Source organism: Pristiophorus japonicus, chromosome 17 (genome assembly GCF_044704955.1).
Source record: "Pristiophorus japonicus isolate sPriJap1 chromosome 17, sPriJap1.hap1, whole genome shotgun sequence".
Classification (NCBI taxonomy): domain Eukaryota; kingdom Metazoa; phylum Chordata; class Chondrichthyes; family Pristiophoridae; genus Pristiophorus; species Pristiophorus japonicus.
Window position 1 is genome coordinate 10,026,121 of NC_091993.1, and position 19,836 is coordinate 10,045,956.

Here is a 19,836-nt window from a genome sequence, read left to right on the forward strand (position 1 = left end):
CCGAGCCTCGGTTTAATGTCTCATCCGAAAGACGGCACCTCCAACAGTGCAGCACTGCCTCAGTACTGCACTGGAGTGTCAGCCTAGATTTTTTTATGTGCTCAAGTCTCTGGAGTGGGACTTGACCCACAACCTTGTATGTCTGAGGCAAGAGTTCTACCAACTGAACCACAGCTGCCTCTAGGATACTGTTCCACAAGTGTTGGTGACTGTCTGATACCTTGCAAAATAGCCGTTATTTATCTGTCAACCTGAACATTGACTATAACTAGACTATATGACCATGGGTCATCACAGCAGAATTAAACCCTTCTCCAACATCCACTTCCAGCAGGAGTTCCTGGGTAATAGGGATACTGTGGCAAAGGTTTTCTCTCCCTTGTTCAGGGACATTGAGGCCAAATAAACTGTTCCTGCCCCCCAATTTAGCTGAGATGAATTAACTCAGCATAAACCATGGATCAAATCTGGAACATTCTGGTGTCTCAAATCTTTCTTCATAACTATAAGCTCCTTATCCGCAGTATCATTCTAGTGAGCCTATGCTGTATCTTTTCTATTGCTTTTATATCCATTCTTTAATGTGGTGCCAAAAACTACACAATTTTCCAGTTGCAATCTAACTCAGGTCTTGTACAAGTTCAGATTTGTCCCCTTGCTTTCACATTCTTTGCCTCTAAATACAAAACCAAGAATTCTGTTTGTCATCTTTAATGTTGTGTGTATCTATACAGCAAGATCCCTTTGCTCCTCTACTCCATTTAAATGTTTTTCCTTTCCTACTCTTACTTTAAAGTCTATTGCTTCACACTTTTCGATATTGAACTGCATCTGCCATCCTGCCTTTTATGTCCTCCTGCTGCTCCTTTCACACTCTTGGTCACAATTAACTGTGCTCCCACTTTGGTGTCATCAGCAAATTTCAGTATTATTCCTTCAATTCTGAGTTCCACATCATTTATGTTTATATTAAATAAGAACAGCCCCAACATTGGCCCACACCTTTCCATGCTCAGAAATAATGTTTTACTCCTACCCTGCCCTCCAGCCATCTCCCCATGCATGTGATCACATTCCCCTTAATTTACTGGACCACTATCTTTGGCGTAATTCTCTTTTGTGGTACTGTATCAAATGATTTTTGAAAATCCATGTGAACCACATCCACTGCATTTCTTTTAACAATCCTGATTTACTTCAAAGAATTCTTGAATGCATAACCTGCCATTTAAAAATTTGTGCTGACTGCTCATGATTCTCAAAGTACTCAGTAATTAACCCATATTGGCTTATAATTTCCTAGGTTATCCCCGTCACCTATTTTTGAAGAGGTGGGTCATGTTTGCCACCCTTAAATCCTGTGCCATAGTTTTCCTTTCCATAGAGTTTGAGAAAATTATAGTCTGAGGCTCTGCTATTTCTTCCCCAGTGTCTCTCAGAATCCTTTGTTCTACACACTTGGTGGTTTGTCAAAGTTAAGTTTGAGTCATTTCTTTAATACTATCTCTGTAAATAATAGCCCCCACGAACTGTTCTACGCCTATCTTATGCATATCAATAGTTTCAATTTCCATTTCCTCTGATAACTGAGGCAGAATATTTGTGTAGTATTTCTGCCATTTCCTTACCCTCCTTTACAAGCTTTCCTCCTTCATCTCTCTCTGACTCACCTAGTATGTCTCACTTGCGGTTTTGTCACACTGTCTGGGTCACACTTTCTTATCTTACCTCAGTGTACTTTTTTTTTACATATGCAAATTTCTTGTATCCAAATTTATTGCACCAAATTTCTCCAACTACATGACACTAATTATATAGGCACAAACTAGCTTAATTTAATTCTGAATAACAGTTGACGTTGATAGGATATTGATAGGTAATGAACTTGCCGTTTTCCCAGTTTTAAACAAATGTTTTACATTTATATTTCCACCAGGAACTGGTTTATGTTAGTGAACTTGAGTTTTAATGTCTGACAACAATGATAGGTTGCTTGTGTGGGAGGACTAATAAAATAACATATGACCTATTTATTGGTCTTCAAATGATAAAGTTTAGTATAATTTCCATCAACAATTTACCACGAGATTGCAGTGCCAACGTTTGCTTAGAAAAGGCATCGGATAACCTGCAACGTATGGTGACATTTATTTGGTGACATAAATTACATCGTTTCATCATCATTATCATAGGCAGCCCCTCGAAGTGAGGATGACTTGCTTTCACGTCAAAAAGGGATGAGTTCACAAGTGTTTCAATGAAGGACCTAATATTCCATGTCCCGAACTACATTTTGAAGGGTGGAAGATGCCTGTGCGCGGATTTTAACGTGGGGTGGCCGTTGTACACCAACCACCACATCGTTTACAATGTTTAAGTAAAGACGTTTATGCTCATAATTCTCCACACATTGGGCCCAAACTTGGCCCACCCGGTTTTTTTGCGCACTCACCGGATATGCGCCGACTTCCTAGGGTGAAAACGGCGCTGAAAATAATCTCCCTGTATTCTGCCCGCTCTGTGGTCTCTCCCATGGCTTGGCGCGGCCTGGTCTGTCCATTAGGGGTCGGAGCTAGGGCCCTGCGTGAAAAACAGTTGCCGGCAGCTCAGCGCATGCGCACTGGAGGTTTCGCATATGTGCAGTAGCTCCTGCCCGCAGCCGGAGAGTCCTCGGAGAGAAGTCAGTCCTCGGAGGGAGGGGTCGGTGTCCTTCCTCGGAGAGAGAGTCAGTGTGTTCTCCCGCCCCAAGCCCTTGACGAAGGACTTGCCAGTGCGTTCTCTGACTTCTCCTGCCTGCCGATGAGTTCTCCCGCCCCTATCCCCGGCCAAGTGGCCTCTGCACCGGCCGGCCCGGCTGCTGACTTCCCGGATCGAGTTATGAAGGTAGGACTTAAGTTTTATTATTTTTTTATTTATTATTGATGGTTTTTATGCTTCTTGAATGTTGTTGTGAAGGTGTTTAGTGCTTTGCAAGGTCCTCTCGCTTCCCTTACACCCCCTATCTCTGGCTACCTGTGCTGGTTTCTTAACTCTCTGCAAGGGTTTTCTGTGCGGCTACAAGTGGCCACATACGCTGGCCTCAGTTAGTTTGGAGCAACTATTAGCTGTCCAAACTGGCTTAAATGGCCAAAACAGGCGTCGATGGCTGGTACCGCCCCCTTTTGGAAAAAAAACTAAACTAAAAAAAATCCTAACGAACTCACTTACGCTGGCGCAAATTAAATGTGCAGAATGAGGATTTTTAAGATACTCCAGAAAAATCAAGTTGCTCCAAAAAAAACGGAGCAACTCCTGGGCAAATTTGGGCCCATTGAATTACTGATCTCAGAAATGCCCTTCTGTGCCGAGGTTGGGCAAAGACTTGGTGGTTCCCCATGGTGAGGGAGGGAAATTACAGGGAGACTTACACATCTTCTGTTGCACGCCTTGCAGTGACAGGTTTCAGAGCAGTACTGTTGAAAGCATCGGAGCAGGCCATCAGCCTGCTACTGCACAGCTGTGGATACTGATGTGTCTGTAGGGAGACTTACAGAAGGAAAAGGAAGAAACCACAACAAATTGCATTTATACAGCGGCTTTAATGTAGCAAAACGTCCTAAGGGGCTTCACGGGAGCGTTCGACAACAAAATTTGGCACCGAGCCACATGAGGTGCAATTAGGGCAGATGACCAAATGCTTGATCAAAGAGGTAGGTTTTAACAACAGCAACTTGTATTTATATAGTGCCTTTAACGTAATGCAACGTCCCAAGGCGCTTCACAAGAGTATTATGTGATAAAAATTTGACACCGAGCCGTATAAGTAGAAATTAGCGCAGATGCTTGGTCAAAAGCTTGGTCAAAGAGGTATGTTTTAAGGAGGAAAGAGAGGTAGAGAGGCAAAGAAGTTTAGGCAAGGAATTCCAGAGCTTGGGGCCTAGGCAACAGAAGGCATGGCCACCAGTGGTTGAGAGATTACAATCAGGGATGCTCAGAAGGGCAGAATTAGAGGAGCGCAGACATCTTGGGGGGGTTGTGGGGCTGGAGGAGATTACAGAGATAGGGAGAGGCGAGGTCATGGAGGGATTTGAAAATAAGGATGAGAATTTTGAAATTGAGGTGTTGCTTAACTGGAAGCCAGTGGAGGGCAGCGAGCACAGGGGTGATGGGTGAGCGGGACTTGGTGCATGTTAGGACACGGGCAGCTGAGTTTTGGATCATCCCTAGTTTACGTAGGGGAGAATGTGGGAGACCAGCCAGGCGTGCGTTGCAATAGCCAAGTCTAGAGGTAATAAAGCAGCGGATGAGCTAAGGCAAGGGTGGAGACTGGCGATGTTACAGAGGTGGAAATAGGCGATCTTAGTTATGCTGCAGATATGTGGTTGAAAGCTCATTTCAAATATGACCCCAAGGTTGAGGAGAGGGATGGAGTCAGTGTCCAGGGAACGGAGTTTGTGGCAGGCACCAAAAACAATGGCTTTGGTCTTCCCAATATTCAATTGGAGAAAATTTCTACTCATCCAGAACTGGATGCTGGACAAGTAGTCTGACAATTTAGAGACCATGGAGGGGTCGAGAGAAGTGGTAGTGAGGTCGAGCTGGGTGTCATTAGCTTACATGTGGAAACTGACGCTGTGTTTCCGATGATGTCGCCAAAGGACAACATGTAGATGAGAAATAGGAGGGAGCTAAGGATAGATCCTTGGGGGCAACCAGAGGCGATGATGTGGGGTGGGAAGAGAAGCTGTTGCAGGTGATTCTCTGGCTATGATTAGATAGACAAGAATGGAACCAACTGAGTGCAATCCCACCCAGCTGGACCACAGTGGAGAGGAATTGGAGAAGGATAGAGTGATCAACCATGTCAAAGGCTGCAGAGAAGTCAAGAAGTACAAGGAGTTTAAGGAGTGTCTTAAAGGAGGAAAGAGAGGCACAGAGATTTAGGAAGGGAATTCCAGAGCTGAGGGTCTTGGCAACCGAAGGAACGGCTGCCAATGATGGAGCAGTTGAAATCAGGGATCCTCAAAATGCCAGAATTGGAAGAACGCAGAGATTTCAGAGGGTTGTGAGGCTGGAGGAGATTACCGAGATAGGGGAGGGCGAGGCCCTGGAGGGTTTTGAAAACAAGGATGAGAATTTTAAAATTGAGGTGTTGCTTAACCAGGAGCCAATGTAGGTCATCGAGACTTGGTGCAAGTTAGGACACGGGCAGCAAAAACTAGCATCTCTGCCTCCAAAAAAAGTTATGTTTAACAGAATTTTTATCAGTTCCTGTGCTACTATATTCTTTCTCCCATGTTCATCACCACAGATCTGCCTTTAGATTAGATCGTGTGACTTAGAGTTCAACACTGCAAAAATGCTGGTTTATGTTCAGCTAATAAGAGGTGACATCTGAATGCAGAAAGCCAGATGGTGCTATGTTTTTTTTTCCACCTCCTGAGATATAGGACTTAACTTCCACATGATGTGCAACTCATCAGTCCAATTATGACCTAACTAAACTCGTCCAACCCAAGGAAAGCAAGTTTGAGTGAAGTAAAACCATGAACTCAAAAATAAACAATGACCTTAAAGTTGAGAGCTAAGTGCTTAAGATATCAGGTTGTTGCATAATTTACTACGACAACTAATATGCCAACTTGCATTTAATAGCATTCTCCATGTGCAGGTTGACATCTAAGAGAATAAGTCAATAATTATGGTCATTTAGTGTTTGGATGAAATCATTTGCCCTTTTATTTTTAACAAATAATCAATAGAGCATGTTAACCAGTATAAAAGTGTGTATTAATACATTGCTCTTTTCCAGAGAATTCCTTTCTTCTGATGGACCATCTTCTGAAAATAAAGTAACCAAGGTATTAACATAAATGTGCACCTAGCTTTTTCAGATATTATACATCACACTTATTAGGTCTGGAAACAAATGTAATTTAACCTGAGTATCTTGCGTTTAATTTTAAAGCTCAGTGATGTTCATCAATATTAAATGTGATTTGTTATTAAAGATTTGGAGAAACTTAAAATGTGTATTGAAATTAGAGACTGAAACTGTTTTTCATAGATTTCCTTTCACATACTGACATATGAAAAGGACAGGAAAAGACAGTCAGGCCCAACAAGCCCAGCCCACCCAGATATGGTGCAACCACATACACCATTTACTCACTTCTTATCCACGCAATCTCCTATGAGAGGCATAATAGTAGCCAGTTAAGGAAAATCACTGGGAAATGCTATTCTAACCTTCTAAGACAATCAGGCATGTCTTAATGAGATGATAGTAGTCCATTGCTAATCATCCAGCTAACTAACAACTTAACGTTCCATAGCTGGAAATGTCCTCTTCACTCAGGAAGATATCAAGTTCCCTTTTTTTTCGAGGATTACAACAATTCCGTATCCACTGCATGTTTTGGTAGTCAGTTCATTGATAATTGCTAACTGATCAGAAATGGATTCTTTTACAGCTCAATTCATCATCATGTTCAGCAAAAGGATTTAGGTCCCCAAAATGTCTTTATCAAAGGCTCTGGTTGGGTAACAGCACAGCTTTTAGGTGCATTGATAAGGATGAAAAGTAGCAGTAAACCGATAACAATGCTTCAAGTGTAACATTTTTGCCCTCGTCTTTAAATCCCTCCATGGCCTTGCCACTCCCTCCCTCCGTAACCTCCTCCAGTTCTACGACCCTTATTCCTCTGAGTTCCCTGTTTCTCTGATTCTGACATCTTGTTCCCCCTTGTCCCATGGTTGGTTTTAAGTTATCTCGTTCCTGCTTTCTGGAATTCCCTCTCTAAACTTTTCTCCCTATCCACCTCCCTGTCTTTTTCAGTCCTTCCTTAAAACCTACCTCCTTGATCAAGTTTTTGGTTACCCTCCCTAATCTTTCCTTCTTTGACCTGGCATCCATTTTTTTCCCGCTTCCGTGAAGTGCTTAAGGATGTGCCTTTAATGGGGGTATATAAATGCAAGTTTTCTAAATAGATAGCTTCTAATTTCAGCCAGGTTTTCCAGGGAGACATTGATATGGAGGGTACAGAAACTGTTGACCAACCAAAGCAGGAGAAAAATAATTTATAAAAATAGGAAGTAAAAAATAAAAACAAGCTGTGCAAGCATGCTAGTGAGCGCCTGTGTGTGTTCTATTTACAGCAGAAATGTGAACACATATCGAGCAGAGCATGCAAACTGCTCCACTCATCTGATTATCCCATTTTCATTTTTCTTTTTGAAAAATCAATGCAAGCATACAGAAAATTTAAATTCCAGATTTAAATATTTGCTGTGCCTGAATTGCCACAAATTTTAAAAATATCATCTAAATACTGAAGTTCTGGTCATTTGTTTGCATGCTGTCTTGTGAGCAAAATTGATTGCATACAGCAATCATAATTGACTGCAAAAGGCTTACTGTAAAGAGCTGAAAACAGCAAAAGTGATTTAGTTAATTGAATACATTTGCAATATTGTGATTTCATAGATTTAAGAATTTCTTTTACTTGTCTCCCAACTTCAAAAGTGGTTCATCGGATGTAAAGCACTTTGACACTTCCTGAGTGATATGATAAAGTCCTATATAATTGCAAGCTTATTTGTTCACTCCTTTCCTGAAGGTGGTGATATAAACTGGACATTGTTCCACAGATGCAGCATACCTCTGATACTCTACTTTATGGCTAACTTTATGTTATGTGAACTCAGTACTGTATTTACCTAATGTACATTCATACTTTCCAGCAGGCGTTATTAGATAACTAAGAACTTTAGCTTACTATTTTTAGTCCAGGGATTTTGACAAAGAAAAACGGATTTATATAGCACCTTTCATGACCTCAGAACGTCCCAAAACACTTTACAGCCAGTGTAGTACTTTTGAAGTGCAGTCACTGCAATAAGATAATGACCAGATAATCTGTGTCAGTGATGTTGGTTGATGGATAAATATTGGCCAGGCCTCCCCTGTTCTTCTTCGAATAGTGCCATGGGATCTTTTACGTCCACCTGAGAGGATAAACGTGACCTCGGTTTAACGTCTCATCTGAAAGACAGCACCTCCGATAGTGCAGCACACTCAGACTGTACTGCACTGGAGTCCTGGCCTAGATTTTCTGTTCAACCCTCTGGAGTGGGACTTGAACCCACAGCCTTCAGACTCAGGCGAGAGTGCTACTAATTGTAACACTCCTGCTCAGTACAAACTGGGGTTATAACTTGGTGCCTTCCTAGTTTGTATGGTTCATTACAACAGCAGCCATTGAGTTATTGGGGAGGGTCATGCTATGTGATTTTATCATTAATATTTTCTTAATGCAAATCAGTATTTAGAGCTTTTAAAATATTGTAAGCAAAAAAGGTTGTAGACTGCTGAGAGTGTAATAATAAAATTACTTTACTGCAATAAGATAAGGTGAATGCTTATGTTGAGAGAGAGAGGGAAGGCTTCTTTTCCCACGAGCGGGCCCACTGATATAGAGGGTCGATGCTCGCCCCAGCCCACGTAGCAATTCTCGAAGTTAGCAGACAGAGACGGATGGCAAAGTAAAACGATCTTTATTACGAACGTCTGGGAACAACCCGCATCACAGCCGCCTGTGAGTGGGGATGCTCCCCGAACAGCACAATCATACAACTTTTATACATTTCAAAAACCCCTCTGTTCCCGGACAAGATCTCCCTAGATCTCTAATTGGACTACCTTATCAGTACTACTCCGGATTGACAGGTCATGAGCTCTGACTGACAGGCCATGATCTCGTGACCATCTTAGACCGTTCCCAGAATGGTATCATTATGTTGGGATTTGTTATACATTTCCTTTGGTGCCATGAAGTCTCTCTGGTCTCTTCTCACCGTCTTATCAGCGGTCTGTTTAGGTTCTCTCCTATTGACATTCCATGTTGGAATACTATCTGGTATCCCAACCCATAACAGCACCTTCTGGAGCCTTGGAGCTGGAATGTACAAGGCGTGAGAAGAGATACAAGGCGTGAGAAGAAAAGCCTTTACCTTCTTATGCAGGAACCAGCACTTTAACCCTTGTCCCGCTGGTACCCCTAATGCCAAATTTCTCTTACAATTCCCCCCCTTTTGGCCCTTGGCTATACGCCAAGCTGGCCATAATTCCCGATAACTATCTCCCTGTAGGCGAGTTCCAGATAGGTTCGTTCACCTGGGTGGCCATCTCCCAAGCTTCGGGACCCCCTGAAACCTTCCCACAGAGTTATATAAGGTAAGTCCTTCCATTCAGACTGGTTAAATTTTCATCCCTTATGGCCTTAATCATAGTGCGTGCCCTGACGTGTCGTTTGGTCTGTTTTATTTTTGCACATGTTAATCCAATCATGACCAACAGAACAAGGCCCTGTATTACTACAAGTACGTGTGATATTATTCTTATCCATGGGTGAATTTGAATATTAAGTCCAATGTCCCACAGCTTTGAGTACCAGGGCTGATCAGCCAGCATTGCGTTAGTGTCTCTCTGTAAATTGTCTATTTCTTCCATCAGCCGGATATACTGTCGTCTTTGATTTTGGATTCCTTGCACCAGACGTAATTGTTCCTCATTTAATTCCGGTATCTGTTTGCCTTGCGGTTCCCATACCGCCTCTTCGTACCCTTCTCGGAAGGTATCCGTGGTTGTTCCGTGGATGATTTCCGTTGCCTCGGGATGAATATGATATCCGTCTATGTCTATTTCACCCTTCGGTCTGAAGCAGAAGTTAGGACTAATGAGGACACGGGGTAACTCCTCCCCTAGTCTTAATGGTTAGGTTGGCTGCCCCCGTGCTCACGCACCACTCTCCGTTCCCTTGCGGGACAGCGATGGTTTCCAGATCGTGTTCAAGAGGAGTGATACTCAGCATACATCCATTTATCTGGTGGAATCCGCACTCATCATTCGTCATTCGTGGCGTACCTCGACATAAAACCACTTGGTTATTTTTATAGCAGTCGGTTATGGCAATGCCTCTGGTACTATTAACTTTAATCGCCCATCTGGCAGGCTGATGGTAACGCAACCGAGTTTGGTTTCTCACTTCACCGATATTATCAATCTGGTATAAGGGGTCTTCCTTTGTTACATCATACTGTGGTATGGACAACACAAATCCAATCATATTCACTCGCCAGTAATACATCTGAATTTTGGCACCCATGCGTGGCTATTCCTTCGTACCTCGCATGTGTTATTCACCTTTTTATCGAGAGTCCAATTGTTAAGTATGCTGTTTGGGATCCAATCTGGTATGTCCCCATTTTGGAGTTGCTCCAAGTTATGTTGTACCTCACTTAATATCCAGGCCCCATACCCGGAGCAAACTATCTCAGCTTGTAATCGTTTACTTATAGCGTTTCCCATTGCATGGATCAAATTTATTGTCTTGGCATGTTTCTGCAAGGTATGGGCCACCTGTAACAGTTCCCCTTCCGCGCCATCTCCCAACCGCGCTTGTAGGACTTGGTTATCCATGTCCCTCCCCAGCACACCCCTCAAGATTTGCGTCAAGGTATTGACCCTGTCGTCTATTGCATACAGGTCTATGGTATTCACTGTTGCAAGTCCCGCAGCGTAACCCGTGCCCAGCATTTCCAGTATATCCCTCTTCGTTCGACCTCGTTCTATCCCTTTTCTGGTATTGAATCTCATGGTTGTGGATTCCGGGCCTTCAAGGATTCTCTGAGTTAGATTCTGGTACAGACTTATAGTCTCATTCCCACAGAAGCTAGGAAGGATGATATCCGTGAGGTTTAGGACCACCGTAAGTAGCCGTTGCCGCACCCCAAAATGTATCTTCTTAGATTTCCTTATTACTAATCCCCCTGTGACTCCCGTCTTTATGGACGGGCATGTGGGAGGGGGATATGTGGTGGTACTATAAAGAGTTGTAGTTCCCAGATTGGTTGTTGGAGCAATGGTGGTGGATCTATTCCGGACTCGAATGTCCCAACACCACTGATCTGTACCCACACACGGGGAGGCCGGGCATATTCTCCAACTGGTATCCCCTGGTTGAGGTCTCCCTGAGAATTGGGCAAAGACCGGCGTGCACCTTATTTGTGCCACCTCCCTGTGAGTACAACTTCCCCGTTTCTTCTCTAGCACGAAGCACACTGCGGTCTCGTTTACTATTACTGTTATGCCCTGGTTATTGGTCCACCCCCAATGTCGATTGTCATCCGGGTTGAATTGAGTTATGCCCGTTAGTCCAATGCTACAATTTAAATCTACTGTTGTACCGGCTACCACCACTAAGGCTCTCGAATCACAGTTAATAATTTCAGATGTTCTATAGTATAGGCCTTGGGGTCTGTAGCTTCCTTTGTCGGATGATGTCCCGGCTCCAAGGAGGAATAGGATCCTGTAAAACACAACGTTTCCGGTGTTCACCGGTCGGTTAAGATCCAAATCGTTTCAACTGGGTCCAGTGCTTCCATCTACCAATACCCCCCATATCTATGCAAGCGCATGTGTCGCTGATCATGATCACTTGGTGGGGACTGGTCCATTTTGGTGAGAGTCCGGGTCTCTCGGGATTCAACCTCACCATGACCTGGCTCCCTATGGTGGGTACCTGAACCCTTTGTTCCTTCGTATCCCTTTCTAAATCTTTAATGGCTTGTTGGTCCCTAGCTTGCGCTCGTAATCCATGCAGCTGTTTACATAGCTCCATGACGAACCTCTGTATCTTGTCCTTGTAGGGTCCCACGTCCTCACTCCCAGCTACTAATACTTCTGGCAGTCTCATAGCTCTGCCTGTCATTAGCTCAAAGGGGGTCAGTCCAGTGGTTCGGTTCGGGGTGGCTCTTAATTTCATTAGGATTCGTGGAAGTAACTCCACCCACCCCTTCCCGGTCTCCTCGATTGCCTTGGCCAATGCAGTTTTTAGGGTCCTATTCATCCGCTCTACTAATCTGGACGATTCCGGATGGATCGGGATGTGGAATTTTTGTTTAATCCCTAGCAGGGCACAGGCTTGTTTCATGACTTTCCCTGTAAAATGTGTACCTTGATCTGAGTCCAACTGCAGTGGCATCCCCCACCTGGGTATTATTTCCCCAGCCAGGATTTTAGCCACTGTATCGGCGGTGCAATTCCTGGTGGCAAAGGCTTCTACCCACTTTGTAAATTGATCTATTACTACCAGGCAGTACATTTTTCCCCTCTGGCTGGGCAGTGGCCCGGTAAAATCTATTTGTAGAGCTTCCCAGGGTCCCTTTGGGCGAGGTTGGTGTCCCAGTCGGACCTTTATCCTTTTTCCCAGGTTGTATTTTGTGCAGGTTATACACCTCCTACAATAGTTTTCTACGTCTCTCCCCATTCCTTCCCACCACCAACATCGTGACATGGAGTTTATCATGCCAGTCCTACCAGTGTGGGTGTACCCATGGTAGAGACCCAATAGATTCTGTCGGAGACATTCCGGGGCCACCACGTTGTCATCTCTCCTCCACACTCCATCCGCCCCCTTTCTTGCTCCGTTCTGTTCCCTATTTCTTGCAGGGTGGATTCTCCCTGTACCTTGAGTATGTTTATTTCTTCTGTTTGGGTGACACATGAGCCAATCGGGGTCCTGTCTGCTTCAGCTGCCTGTCTGGCAGCTTCGTCTGCCCAGGCATTTCCCTGCTGGTGCCTGTCTGTGATTTTTGAGTGCGCTTTAATTTTTATTACTGCACATTCCTGAGGGAGGAGGGAAGCTTCTACCAATCCCTTGACTATCTCTTCATGCCTAATGGGTCCCCCTCCCGAAGTCACGTATCCCCGCCTCCTCCAAGCAGTCATGTAGTCGTGCACCACTCCGAAGGCGTACCGGCTGTCAGTGTATATGTTGACCCTTTTTCCTGCTGCTAGTTTCAGTGCCTTGGTAAGGGCTACCAATTCCGCTACCTGAGCTGATAGATTTCCCTCTAGGGCACCCTTTCCCCTGTCTTGCCCATTGCTGTCCACGACTGCCCACCCTGTCCGGGGGGGTTCCGTTTACATATCGACGGGATCCATCTACATAAAGATCCATATCTGCCCTTTCGAGCGGGGTTTCCCTAATCTGGCTCCCTTCTTCCTCGCTCCCCGTGGGGTCACACTGGTGCTCCTTGCCATCGGTGATTATCCAGCTATCCTTTATGATAGTCAAGGTGCCATTTGGGGGCAAAAGCATTGCTTCCCAATTGGTGCGTCGTGCGTCTGATATCGTCCTTAGTCTCCCAGTGTTAAGCAGTTCCACAAGGGTATGTGGTGTATGCAGGATAATCTGCCCGGTCATTATGATAGGCTCGCTAACCCTCACGGCCCATGCTGCACAATCAAGGGCTGCGACACATCGAGATCGGCCCGCGGCCACTGCTCCTTGTTTCGTGGAGTAGTATGCGACGGGTCTTTGTCTATCCCCGTGTTCCTGGGTTACCACCGCATTGTAGTGGGTCTCACTATCGTACAAAAAAGGTGGAAGGGCCTATTCGGATCCGGCAACCCCAAGGCGGGTGCACTCAGAAGGGCGTGTTTAAGCTGTGTGAATGCCGCCTCTTGGGGGCGGCCCCAGTCTACAGGCTCCTGGGAGGGTTTACCTCCTTTCCCTAGATCCTGTATTGGCTGGGCCATTTCTGCATATTCTGGAATAAAGTTCTGGCAATAATTAAATAGCCCCAATATCTGTCGAACCCCTCTCACTGTCCCTGCTCTAGGCATAGTTCTAATAGCCTCCTTCCGATCAGCGGGCATCTGCCTGTTCCCAAGTATGTAACCTCCCTTCTTCCGACCTGGGCTTTCCTAGGGTTAGCCTTCAACCCCGAGCGCTGTAAGGCCCCTAGTACTGTAGTTAGGGCCACCAGGTGTTGTGCCTCAGTACCTGAGGCGATAAGAATATCGTCCACGTACTGTAGTACAGTGCTTCCTCCCCCTACATCCAGGGGTTCCAAGATCCCTGACAATGCCTGGTGAAATATTCCCGGGCTGTTGTGAAACCCCTGGGGCACCCTGGTCCACGTATTGTCTCCCCTTTATAGTGAAGGCAAACTTCTTCTGTGACTCCTCCTCCAGAGGTATGGCCCAGAACCCGTTTGCTATGTCAAGTACCGTGAAGATTTTATGTTCTGGGTTCAGGCTGTTGAACACAGTCGAAGGGCTTGCCACAATCGGGTATTCCCTTGGGGTGACTTTGTTCAGGGCGGTATAATCAACGGTGAACCTATAAGTCCCGTCTTTACAGGCCACACCGGTGAATTAGTGGTGGCTGTTACTGGCTTCACCACCCCTTGCGCTTCTAACTCCTGGACTATTTGGTGGACTGCTGCATCAGCCTCGGGTTTTAAGGGGTATTGTTTATGGGCCTTATGCTCCGGCCTGGGAACATTGACCTGGTTCATCCGGGCCAGCCCACAATCCTGTTTGTGCTGTGCCCAAAGTGTCGGGTATAGTCGGCAGACACTGCCCCACACTCCCTTCGTTTCCCATTCGGGCTGTATTGGGACTATCCTTGCCACTCGCTGCTGCGGATGTCCCGGGCAATCGAACTTCTGTTCAGTTTGATGTTTCCCTCCCCATATAATCCGATTCTGCTGGGGGTCTATAAGTGCCCCTACTTCCCTCAAAGTGTCTATCCCGAGTATGGTGCCTTCTGGGTTAGGGCAGCACCAGAATTGGGTGGGTATCATTATGCCCTGTATCTCCAGAGGTACTACTTCACTCAATGTTGCTTTTTTAAATCCCCCCCCCTATACCCTGAATATTGACCGTGGTCTGGGTAAGGGGGAGGTCTAGGTTGGTTATCGATACCGACGCTCCAGTGTCTACTAGCATATTGCACTGCCGGGCCCCTAACACCGCACTAATGAACATACGGGAATCGAGCGTTGGCCGTTCCCACCGTCCTTCGGGGGCCGGTAACCCCTAGCGGCCACCACTAGCCAGTTTGAGCAGGTTAAGGAGCTCTTCATTAGAGGGTGGCTCCGGCGGGGGCAATACCTTTTGCTGGAGGATCTCCACCAGTTCCTCACGGGTAATGGGCGTCCCAGTTTGTTTCCCGGTTTGCTGGGGGCCCTTCCCCGCCTCCCCCCCCCCCCTTTCTGTGTTCGGCAGTTTCTTGCCATGTGTCCCGGTTTATTGCAATTATAGCACCTAAACGTCCCCTTTCATGGGCATTCTTTGCTAGTGTGTCCGCCCTGATGGCACGTGTAACATGTCAAGGGGGCGGCGTGGAGGTCCCCATCCCCTTCCTTTCCTTCTGTTGCTAATGCTGTTGCCACCATCTTTGACACTTTCTCCTTCTGCTCAGCCTTTAGCTCCTCTACATTCTGTGCCCACTCTAAGATCTCATCATAGTCATCCCCAATCTTAAATCCTAGTTTAATTACCTTTTGATGCGCCTCCCCCAGCCCATCCTTAAACATTTCTAGAAATGCCTCGTCATCCTTCTCGGGGTCATTTACACCGGAGTGGTCCTCATACTCAAGCCATTTCCGCTCCCCATACTCGCCTGCAGTTTTGTTTGGCTTCTGGGTTATCTTTAATATTCTGCTCCAGTTAGTTCTTATAGGTCCCCAACATCCATCCATCCCGTGTTTTAGGTCTAGCAACCGCTGTGGCTTGGTCCGGTTCCCTATCGTCATCCAGCCACCATTTTGCACGTATAGGGTAGCCCTCTGCCAATTTACACTACCGGTTTTGGCTTTTTACCAAACTGTGTATGTCACCTAAGGTTAAGTTATGCGCATCGAACATTTCCTCAACCTTTTGCCAGAAGTCTGTATTTCTGCTATTGGGTTTGGGTGTGGGTAGATCCTTTAATAGTGTCCGTCTCTCATGCGGGGTAAGGGGAACTTCTTGTATAGTGACGTGAGCGTGTTGCTGTCTGTGTGCAGGGGTGGTAGTCGTGCGTACGGGAGCTGCCTGTATGTATTCATTATATGCCGGGGGCTCTCTCTGTGTTCCATCTGGAGGCTTTCCTATTGTTATTTCCTCCAGGGAGGGGTACAGTGGAGCGGCTATCGGGGCTGCCTTTGGGTTGGATATTGCTGGTGCACACTGTAGAGGTTTACCGTTCTCCTTTACGCCCCTTTCTAAGGTTGCTATTTTCGTGTTTAATTTCTGAATCAGCTCAACATGGGTATCTATTTCCTTTACTAGTTCCCGGTAGCAGGTGAGAATAATTGCCTGGGCCATTCTAACCTTGTTTTTGGTCTGACTATCCCACCATTTCTTCTGTCTATCGGGGGTATCCGTGGGCTGCCACCCTCTCCGCTTCATCCCTTCCATTAAGGTTGCATATTTGTTACTTAGTAATTCTAATAGAGATCCTTCGGGTCCCTGGTTACCCTCTCCCCTTTTCCCTTGTTTAATGGCCTGCGTCCCCATTCCCTCACCAGTTCCATTTGTTCCTTTACTTGCCGAGTTACCCATTTCTTCGGGCTATGAGGGTCGTGGGTACTCCCTTAAATTCGTGTCAGGTATGCAGGATGCTATTTATATGTCTTCCCTTGCGCCATACACTCGTACCACTGCACGCTTTGGGTCAATATATCCCGTCACTGCTCAGGGACGTTGTCTCTATTCCCTCTCTCTCTCGTCCCAGTACCGTGCGCTCGTACCGCTTCGGGTCAATAGAACACTCTCTCCCTCTATATCTTCCCTTGCGTCGTACCCTGATCGCACTGCCGTTCTCTCATCCCAGCACCGTGCGCTCGTACCGCTTCGGGTCAATAGATCTCTCTCTCCCTCTATATCTTCCCTTGCGTCGTACCCTCATACTGCCGTGCTACCTCCACGCGCGAGTTTTAGGATGCGCCTTTTGACCCCCCTTTCACCCCTAGATCGTCCTTGTCCTCCGTCTCCGTCCCTCCGGGACTCACTACAGATGGTTCTTTTGTACGGATGTCCTTCCCTTGTGGTTTACAATGCCAAATGTTGGGGGAGAGAGGGAAGGCTTCTTTTCCCACGAGCGGGCCCACTGATATAGAGGGTCGACGCTTGCCCCAGCCCACGTAGCAATTCTCGAAGTTAGCAGACAGAGACGGTTGGCAAAGTATAACGATCTTTATTACGAACATCCGGGAACAACCCGCATCACAGCCGCCTGTGAGTGGGGATGCTCCCCGAACAGCACAATCATACAACTTTTATACATTTCAAAAACCCCTCTGTTCCCGGACAAGACCTCCCTAGATCTCTAATTGGACTACCTTATCAGTACTACTCCGGATTGACAGGTCATGAGCTCTGACTGACAGGCCATGATCTCGTGACCATCTTAGACCGTTCCCAGAATGGTATCATTATGTTGGGATTTGTTATACATTTCCTTTGGTGCCATGAAGTCTCTCTGGTCTCTTCTCACCGCCTTATCAGCGGTCTGTTTAGGTTCTCTCCGATTGACATTCCATGTTGGAATACTATCTGGTATCCCAACCCATAACAGCACCTTCTGGAGCCTTAGAGCTGGAATGTACAAGGCGTGAGAAGAAAAGCCTTTACCTCCTTATGCAGGAACCAGCACTTTAACCCTTGTCCCGCTGGTACCCCTAATGCTAAATTTCTCTTACACTTACCTCTGGTACACTACCTACTTTCTGACACTTGGGAGCCGAAATTCAGGGTCCGTATAAGGCCCGTTTTCATCGTTTTGCGGCAGCCATGCGGCAGAATCGAGTGGCAGCCGCGTTGCAGTCCAAAGGCTGCCCCGACCCAAATTCAGGTTGGGGATTTTTCAGCCTGTCCCCACTTCCGCCCCACTGCTGCCAACCGGCGTAAGCACGTCATCATAATGCGCACCACCGCTCTACATCTCCAGAATACTGAGACCGAAATTTAGTGAAGAAAATCGTTGCCCTTTACACGGTGACCCCAACAGCTTTCTCTGTCAGTGCTCCTTATCTTGTGTGCGCACGGCCTGGCAGCGTGGTGGCCCTTCAAGGGGAGGGAGGGCACACTGCCGCAGCCGCCATGTCTTTATTTTTGCCAGCCGACTTCCCGATCGGCCGGCAAAATAGTGCCCACGGGTAGGTGCGCCAGCTTTCTGGCGGCCCTGAATTTCGGCCCCTTGACGTTAGCTGTATCCACCAAATAATACAGCAGTGTGTTTTTAAAAATGGCTTTTCACTGTGCAAATTCTTGCAAGTTTGAGGTAATTTTACCAAGGATGATATTGTTGCATAATTTAAAATAAAGAATGGCCAAAATATGTGCCAGATGCTGTGGTATTACTCAGATTTGTTTGAGCAGCTAATATATAACCAATATATTTATTATATATGACCAATCATAGATTATTTGTGTTACCTCTACTAATAAATGTTGATGATTTGTAACTTGATTTAGGATATGTAGCAGTTGCATGGAATTAATAAGTAAGCAGGTGGTGTATTTATCACAGGTTTCTAATTTCCATCAGATATTCAAACTCTTCCTGAATTCATATAGTTAAGTTAATGTGAGTAAGAGTTAAGAAAAAACAGCTCCCATGCAGTATTGTGTAAAAGTGCTATTAATAATGCTCGAGGACCAGTAATGTATACCACTCACTCCATTGTAATTTAAATATTGCAGTATCTTCTTTGTACCCAAGTGAGAAAACAACTCAAATTTATTTGATAACTGTTGAATAATGCCCATGAATATTTATGAGAATAATATTTGTGGTGAGACGATGGCATCATGTTAGAGGCTCCACAAAACAGCAGGTAATCCTGTTGGATGTATATGATGCTCGAATTTCTCCATGAATAGACTAGACAGGCAAGCATTTAAAACTCCTACTCCGGCATGCTTTCAATAGCTCTGTTTAAATGCTAATGGATATCCTGTGATATTACATAAATAAAGACAGGGTATTTGCGCATTGCAGTTGCATAAATAAAGGTGCCTTCTCTCTATTCTGGCATTGCACAAGCGAAATGCAGTGGGTGAAATTAAGAAACACACAATATACAATATAACACAAAATTGACAATATAGAAAAATATGCAATTATATATATAAATGTATTAAATCATATAAAATGTTAATTGGATATAAATATATCATGTATTAAAATATATATCAAATTATTGTCAACAGATATCTAATTGTAAATCTAAATGTATTCAATTACATATATATATATATATATATATATCACCAACTAGAGTTATAAGTATCTATTTAATTAACATTTTTGTATTTGGTTTTCATCCATAGAATGTGGGGTGTTTTTTCAAATTCCATAGGGTGTAGGGATACTGATTGGTTCAAGTTTCTGTTTTCTCACTACTTCTTTCCATTCACTAAAACACAGTCCATGAGTAAAGGCAACTACTTTAAAAACAATCAAATCAATTATTTTTATTTTCAAAGTCTTTTGAGGGGCCACATTGGTTCTTCATCCATCCCAGTATACACCCTTAATATAAATTTTATATAAATATTAAACATTTAAAAAAACAAGAATTAAACTTACACATTTCATATTAGAAATATCCTTCCTCTGCACAGACCTGTCCCTTTCTCAAGTTTGGAAACTTAAACTGATCTGAGTCCTGATATTTTTTGGGCCACTACACCTACATGACAATGTCATGCTGGCCTTTTTGCACGGACCTCTTGCTTATGAAGTTCACACTGTGATTTCCTAGTTTACTGAACTGTCCATACTTTCTAATCACAGTCTTGCTGTGGATAACCTGCTGTAAAGGCAACAAAAAACTTTTCACTTTGCATTTTTTTTGTCGAGGATTGCTACCATTTATAAGATAACATGGTTTGCTTTGCTGAAAGACGGTTTTTGTGCTGTTGGGAATGGTGCCCATTGCTGATTGATTAACTTATTTAATTGTTTTTTGTTGACTGCCAATATATCCGTCTCCACATTTCAGTCAAACTTTCAT

At 45.0% G+C, this 19,836-nt stretch overlaps 1 protein-coding gene across 1 annotated transcript in view; it reads left to right on the plus strand.

Annotated features, from left to right (window-relative positions):
- The window catches only part of tex9 (testis expressed 9), a 69,480-nt gene that overhangs the window by 6,891 nt on the left and 42,753 nt on the right, over positions 1-19,836 (plus strand). Inside the window, exon 5 of the mRNA XM_070859306.1 lies at positions 5,792-5,840. Coding sequence (XP_070715407.1) covers positions 5,792-5,840 — 49 coding nt within the window. The remainder of the gene's footprint in view (positions 1-5,791; positions 5,841-19,836) is intronic.